Source organism: Panicum virgatum, chromosome 5N (genome assembly GCF_016808335.1).
Source record: "Panicum virgatum strain AP13 chromosome 5N, P.virgatum_v5, whole genome shotgun sequence".
NCBI classification, from domain to species: domain Eukaryota; kingdom Viridiplantae; phylum Streptophyta; class Magnoliopsida; order Poales; family Poaceae; genus Panicum; species Panicum virgatum.
This window is the reverse complement of record NC_053149.1, coordinates 15,003,253-15,010,489: the sequence shown is the minus strand read 5'-3', so window position 1 is coordinate 15,010,489 and position 7,237 is coordinate 15,003,253. Positions and strand designations below refer to the sequence as shown.

The window sequence follows — 7,237 nt, the reverse complement described above, 5'->3', positions numbered from 1 at the left end:
ATTGGCCCCGGTGTTGCTTTGTAAGTTGGAGAAAATCTTTCCACCCAGCTTCTTCAATCCGATGCAGTATATGATTTTGCACCTCCCGTATGAGGCACGGATGGGGGGGGCCTGTTCAGGGACGTTGGTGCTACTCGATTGAGAGACAACAAAAAATCCTTCGAACCAAATGCAAAATAGAAGCTTCCATTGCAGAAGCATACATTCTGGATGAGGTCTCAAACTACACAACAAAATAGTATAGTGAAACCCTTCCAAGCGTGCACAATCCACTCACTCGTTACAATGAAGCTGAAAATGAAACGAACCTCAGCCTATTCAAAGGGCAACTTGGAAGTGCAAGTGGTGCGACTCCTAAGGCCTTGCTCAATGAAGAGTTGCGCACTATCATGATGTATGTGTTGACGAACCTAGTGGAAGTCGAGCCGTACATACAGTAAGTTCTCAACAAACTATTTCCTCGAGTATTAACTATTCTGCATCCAACCCCCTTTACCTCTCGTTTATATAGGTAATTTACTCAACAATTCTGGCGTCGCCGAAGAGATACAACCCCGCAGGAAGTTGATATCCTTCCTAAATCCGGTGCGGGATAAAGAGCCCCCGATTTCATTTCTTGGTTCAAGCACAAGGTATAACAAACCATCATGCTTGTTAGACATTTGAAGTTTCTTATCCGTGCGAATAGTATGACAAATCATCATGCTTCTACCTGCAGGCCCAAAATGACGCGTCTATGTGTCCCGAGTTGAGACAGGTTGCCAACGGTTGTGCCTATAGGGTCTTGTCATATTCCGGTTATGACGTTAATGGATATCGCTTTCACACAAGAAGCCACGAGCAGAGTCGGCCCAACCAAAAAACAACAAATTCTAGAGTTTGTACGACAGCCCTTGATGGGGTCGAGTATTATGGCATAATTGAAGAAATCTATGAACTCACATTTCATGGTTGCAAACCTCTTAAGCCTGTCATATTCAAATGCCATTGGTTTGATCCTAACGAAGTGCGACGGACCCCTCATCTCGGCCTAGTCGAAATTCGCCAGTCATCAGTGTATCCAGGAGATGATGTGTATATTGTGGCTCAACAAGCCACGCAAGTTTATTATCTCTCATATCCGTGCAAAACTGACGATCGCCTTATGGGTTGGGACGTTGTGTACAAGGTATCACCACACGGTAAAGTACCTATTCCAAATAATGAGGATTACAACATAGACCCAAACACATATGACGGGGAATTCTTTCAAGAAGATGGGCTTGAAGGACATTTTGAGATAGAATTAACCGGAGTGATTGAAATGGAAGTACACGATGATGAAATGGTTGATGACGAGGACGCTGGTGAGGAGGTTCGTAATGCGAAGGACCTAGAATTTCTTGAGCGATTACAATTAGGTAATGACAATGAGGATGAAATTCCATCGTTAGAGCACATGCTTGAACTTCTAGACTTGCGTGATAGTGATGATGAGACATATGATCCAGCTAATCCCGATGAAGATGATTATTTCTAATACATGTATGATCCGTACTAATGGATTTATTAATGTTACTTTCTAATTATGTCGCATTTATTTTCTTTCTCTTTATAAGATCGTTTTGTATATATGTGCTGATTGGTTTACTATTTTTAATTGCAGGTGATTGAAGAAAGATGCCGAGCGGCGGACTTCAACGATCGGTCGCCTCACTGTACAGAAGAATGATGCCACACTCAGATGTTGGTGAGGGCTCCGATAGGAGTTTCGGGTTGGGGCGAGGCAAGGGTCAAGGGAAGGGTGGACCCAAGAGGGGTCGAGGGAAGGGTGGAGGCAGGAGGCGTCGAGAGCCTTCGCCTGAACCGCCGTCTCAGGAGGAGGAGGAGGAGGAGGAGGAGCCTGCCCAGGACCAGGAGCAGGAGCGGGAGGAGGAGGAGGAGTGGCAGGCGGACGCGCAGGAGGAGGAGGGGGAGTCGTCTGAGGAGGACACGGCCGAGGATACCTCTACGCCGGCTGTCTGGTTGCGAGGTCCTTCGCGACTCCCAGATAGGCCGATACCTGTTGCCTTGTGCCCGCTGATTCGACCGAGCGGGAATATGTAAGTAATTTGACATGTTATTACTACTTTTTCATTTCCTAACTCGAAAATCACGGTACAAACTAATATTTTCTCTTAATCACTTTTGCAAGAGTTGGACTGTCCTCAGTGGCGGTGCTCACAAACACAAGGTCAACGACATTCTGGGTCTTTTGTGTAGGGACCACTTCCCAGGCCTGGTCCACTATCAAGGACGGTACGTGCCGGCCTGGACGTGGGACCACTACATCGCCGCCAACAACGATCATTTGGATCGGAGCAGCAGAGCCTTTGAGAACAAGGCGGAGCGGGTAAAGGCCGAGCTCTGGGTAAGTTTTCTCCGGCAAAAAATGGTCAATACATCACATTCATTGAACATTTTGTTAATAATGACATGATCCATCGTCTTTATATACAGGATTTTTACAGGTGTGACGAGGGATACGAGGAGCGGGCATCGATTGTGGCTCACAATCGATGCGTTAAACTCGTGAAGGACATGCATTATGAGGCGCAAGTCCAATGCGTCATCAACTATTGTGCACATTTCCTAAAGCAGAAGATCGGGAAGACTGAGGCGAGAGATTTGAAGCTGACCCGAGAGCAATATTTACAGGTAAGTTCAAATTTATTGTAAGATGAAAAACATCGTTAAATGTCTCTCTTCTTACATGCCATGCATTTGATCACGTGTAGGTTCCTGCGTGGTGGTGTCGTAATGACACCGTGTGCTGGGAGCGCATAGTGGACAAGTGGTTCGACCCCGAGTGGCAGGCTTTGCACGACGCTGGCCAGCAGCGGCGATTGCTGATGCCAGGTCCAGCGCACCATCAAGGCAGCCTCAACAACGACGAGTACAGGGCTAGATGGGTACACACTACACAGACTCATTTCTCTAATCTAATGTTCAATTCAACATAATTTGTAATCAACTTCTTCCTTTTTCGCAGTCGTCCTCACATGAAGGCCAGGAGTGCAACCCGTTCGTGGGATGGGCTCTGGCCCGCAAGGGCAAGGCGACATGCAATGTCACCTACAACCCGTCCGTCCACAGTCGTATCCAGGCGTACACAGAGATGGGAAGACAGGTCCATGGGCCAGACTGGGATCCGAGCTCCCAGCCCCTTGATGGAGAAGTCATTATGAGGGTGGGAGGAGGCAAGAAACATGGGCGATACTACATTGGCGATGGCCTTGTAGACACGGCCAGCACTCCCACCCTCTCCCAGATTCGAGCGAGGAGCACGGCCAATAGCCCGGCCATACGCCCACGGCTGTCCGCGTCGCAGCTCCAAGTGCAGGAACTCCAGGTTATTTCTTATTTATTCATAGTTCTTTCGTTTTGTACATATATTTGCTTTGCATTGTAACATTGTCATGAACTATTGTAGCACCAAATGCAAGCGCAACAGGCGGCGTACGAGGCGGCGTTGGCCGAAGAGAGGAGGATACGACAAGAGAACCGGCAGAAGCAGACGGCCGAGATGGCCCAGATGTACAACTACATTCAAAGTCTTTCTGTCCAAATGGGTAATCCCATCCCAGCCTTCCCTGTGGCTCCTGCTCCTACTACTCCTCCGATGAGTATCTTGAAAACCCTTTTAGTTTCTTTTGAAGTATTAGATACTTAGAGAACTTTAGACTTAGAGATTGTGACTTATATTACTCACTTTATGATTTAGGGGACCTACATATTTAGACTTGTTTAGATTATAACTTGAGAACTTTGTTTTTGTCTCACCTGCAATTTACTGTCTTACATTTTTTGCAGAATCTATCGGCGGCATCGAATACGCCAGACTTGTCGCCGGGCATCTGACCGACGCTCCCACAGCAGTTGTTCCCACCTCAGTTCGGCGGCCCACCACCGTTCGACAGCCCACCGCAGCCATAAACATGTTTATTTCAATATGTATGGACTTGTGAACTTCTGGATATGTATTTGTGAACTTCTGGATATGTTGTGAACTTGTAGGACTTTGCATTGTACTTCTGGATGTGTTTGTAGTTATTTGTGGCTAGTTGTGATATATATAGTGTCTGTGATGTTTGTTGTGATATATATATATGTGATATGTAATGCCTGTGATATATATGTTGTGATATGGGGTCCTTTATACGTGAAAAACAAAAAAAAATTTGTTTGGTCACTTTGCCGTGTGCCAGGGACTAGGCACACGACAAAGTGACCATTTAGCTAACCATGAACAGCAAGTTCGCCGTGTGCTAAGACCGGGCACACGGCGAACTGACCATTGTTCGCCGTGTGCCAGGGAAAAGGCACACGGCGAACCTAAACACTTTGTTGTGTGCCAAAGCACTGGGCACACGGCGAAGTGGGAAATTTCGCCGTGTGCCTACTTCCTGGCACACGGCGAAGTCTTCGGTCACGCCGTTAGGCCGTCCTCACGACGTCAATGCCTTTTTTTTGCAGTGTACCCTTGGATACACACGGCGAATGTGTTTGCCGTGTGCCCGATAAATGGCACACGGCAAACTAGGCCTTTGCCGTGCCTAGCGCTGCCGTAGGGGGTTCGGCGTCGGCCACCGACGGCGAAAACTTCGCCGTGTGCCTACTAAGCCTTTGCCGTGTGCTTGGTGCACACTGCGAATTAGCCGATTCCGGTAGTGACTACTCTTGAATCCTCCGGAAGTTCCATCCACATTTACTGAAGAGCTCCATTATCGTGTGACTTCCAGCACATGGCAGCTTTATTTCGAAGTAGTCTTCTCTTCCTCTTTAGATAGTTTGGACCAACTCCTTTGTCCAATAAGTCTCCCTGAAGATCATTACCTGCAAGAAAGAATTAGGTATTTAGTTGCAACTTGTCCAAATCACCCGCAAGAAAGAATTAGGTAAAGTATTAGTTGCAACTTTGACTCCACAAGCATTAAATTTCTACACATAACACACTACTCGATCAAGGCCACGATCTACCTAGCTAGAAAAAAATTCACGAAGCAGCATAAAAAAACGAAGCTAATAATTTCTTGATGTAATAGTAATGTAAAGCAATAGATCTCAAGACACAACAGGGTGCTCGGAGTCGGAGAGAGTGGCAGCAAAACTGTGCACGCCTCTACGAACAATGAGATATATAGGATATATAGGAGGAAAAGAGAATAGAAGAGGGACCATCTCCAAGAGCTCTTGTATCTTGGGTGATTTATCTAAAAAAAGAAAAAGAAGACAAAAAAACTCATATCCAACAGATTCTCTATCTACCTCGTCTTCTATCCTCGTTTTCTATCCAAAGGGTGTCGTTGGCAATCTTTATCTAGCGTTGAGCGCTAGCCATCCCTTTTTAGATTTTGAAGAAGCTGTTGGATTTCATCCCTTTTTCGCTAGCTATTTCGTTTGACATAATAGCTATATCAGAATTTTAGCTACCCATAGATACAAGAGCTCTTAGAGATGCTCTTACAGCGATGACTACGTGTCAGAAATCTTTTTTCTCCCATTTCAACGCATGATTACATTTGCTAGTTAAAATATAAAGGATGGAAAACACCTTTATTTCATGATACTCAAGGGATGGAAAATACACTTTTTTCAAAAAGAAATTGCAATACTGATGTCTGAGGGAAAAAAACTCACAAGAGTGCAATCCTACTAAATAAATAGTAATTAGATATATCGGATCGGCTGCTCTGATTGGTTTCCAACTGATCTATAGAGGGTTTGTCACCACGCTGTCAGCACTCAACAGCGACAACTGAGAGCAAACACCAGACGGCCGGGTGACGTGACGGGTCATCAGTCATTCACACGGGCCTCTCAAGGTTGGATTCAGGGAAAGCCTGGCGGGCCGGGACAGAGGGTATAAAGAGGAGGAGCCGGTGGTGTCCGTTAGCTAGTAACACGAGTCTTTTCCAAGAAGAAGCTTCCTGTGATCCTAGTGAGACGACGATGAGCTCCGATGCTGCTTCCCCAGCTCCCGCTGGAGCTCGCGCTGCGCCCGCGGCACCACCGCGCATCGACGGCGGCGAGACTCGGGCTGGCGGCCCGGCCGTTATAGCCTCAGCAGCACGCGCGGCTACTGCATCACCGGTCGGCCAGCCCACCGTCGCGGCCCCTGGCGGTGCGCCGCCGCACGCCGAGCCACCGGCGCTCGTCGAGGTGGTCATCGCGGCACCTGCACCCTCTCCGGCTGCTGGAGGTGCACGTGCGGCTCCTGCGTCACCGGTCGTCGACGGGGTGGTCGTACACCACGCCGTCGCGGCCACTGGCCGCGCGCCGAGCCACCGGCACCGCTCGTGGAGGTGGACCTCGCGGCGCCTGCACCCTCTCCGGCCGCAGGAGGTGCACGTGGGGCTGCTGCATCACCGGTCGTCGACGAAGTGGTCGTCAACCCCGCCGTCGCGGCCCCTGGCGGTGCGCCGCCGCGCGCTGAGCCACCGGCGCTCGTCGAGGTGGTCATCGCGGCCCCTGCACCCTCTCCGGCCACCGGAGGTGCACGTGCGGCTCCTGCGTCCCCGGTGGTCGACGGGGTGGTCGTCAACGCTACCGTCGCGGCCCCTGCTGACGGTCGCCACATCGGGCCAGGGGCTGCCGCCGCCGCTCCCGTGGATGATGTGAAAGCGATCGGGTGCTCTAGTTTAAGAGGGGAGGGGTGAATTCGGCATTATTAAAATATTAACTTATGGCTCTAACTAGTTTGCACAAAACTTAAATTAGATAAAGTTATCTAGATGTGTAACTACGATTCACCTTAGTGTGAAACCCTCATCCCAAAAGAGTTTTGCAACCTATAGTCAATCCTAGCAAGATACTATATTAAGAAAGTAAAGGCACACAAGTTGCAATATGAAATGTGGAATATTAAATGGAGAGATGATAGGAAGCGAACTCTCGACACGAGGATTTATCCCGTGGTTCGGATTGCCACAAAGACGCCCCTACGTCCACGTTGTTGAAGCACTCACGAAGAGTATCGCTTCCCGGCAATCAAGTCTTTTCCGTGAACACAATCACAGTCACCTTGATCCCGATTTTCACTAAGGGAGATTGCCCACGAAGGAGGGGTCTCCGTCCCCCGCACAATGTCGTCGACGCCGCTCCACACCAAACCGGAGGGTTGTTGACTTGCCGGCGAGCCACCAATTGCTCCAAGGGGCCGGCGCACCGTAATACAAGTGTGGTTCACTCTAGAATCAGCCACAAGGATCTCAACCTT

General features: G+C 48.8%; 1 protein-coding gene across 1 annotated transcript; it reads left to right on the top strand.

Annotated features, from left to right (window-relative positions):
* Positions 1–5,970: 5,970 nt before the first annotated feature.
* Positions 5,971–6,639, top strand: LOC120674590 (translation initiation factor IF-2-like). Its single transcript, XM_039955750.1, has one exon. It carries the CDS (start codon positions 5,971–5,973, stop codon positions 6,637–6,639), a length of 669 nt encoding a protein of 222 aa, XP_039811684.1.
* Positions 6,640–7,237: the final 598 nt, after the last annotated feature.

Excerpts from the sequence above, each read along its gene's own strand:
- LOC120674590 (XM_039955750.1), top strand. The coding sequence starts at position 5,971 with ATGAGCTCCGATGCTGCTTCCCCAGCTCCCGCTGGAGCTCGCGCTGCG.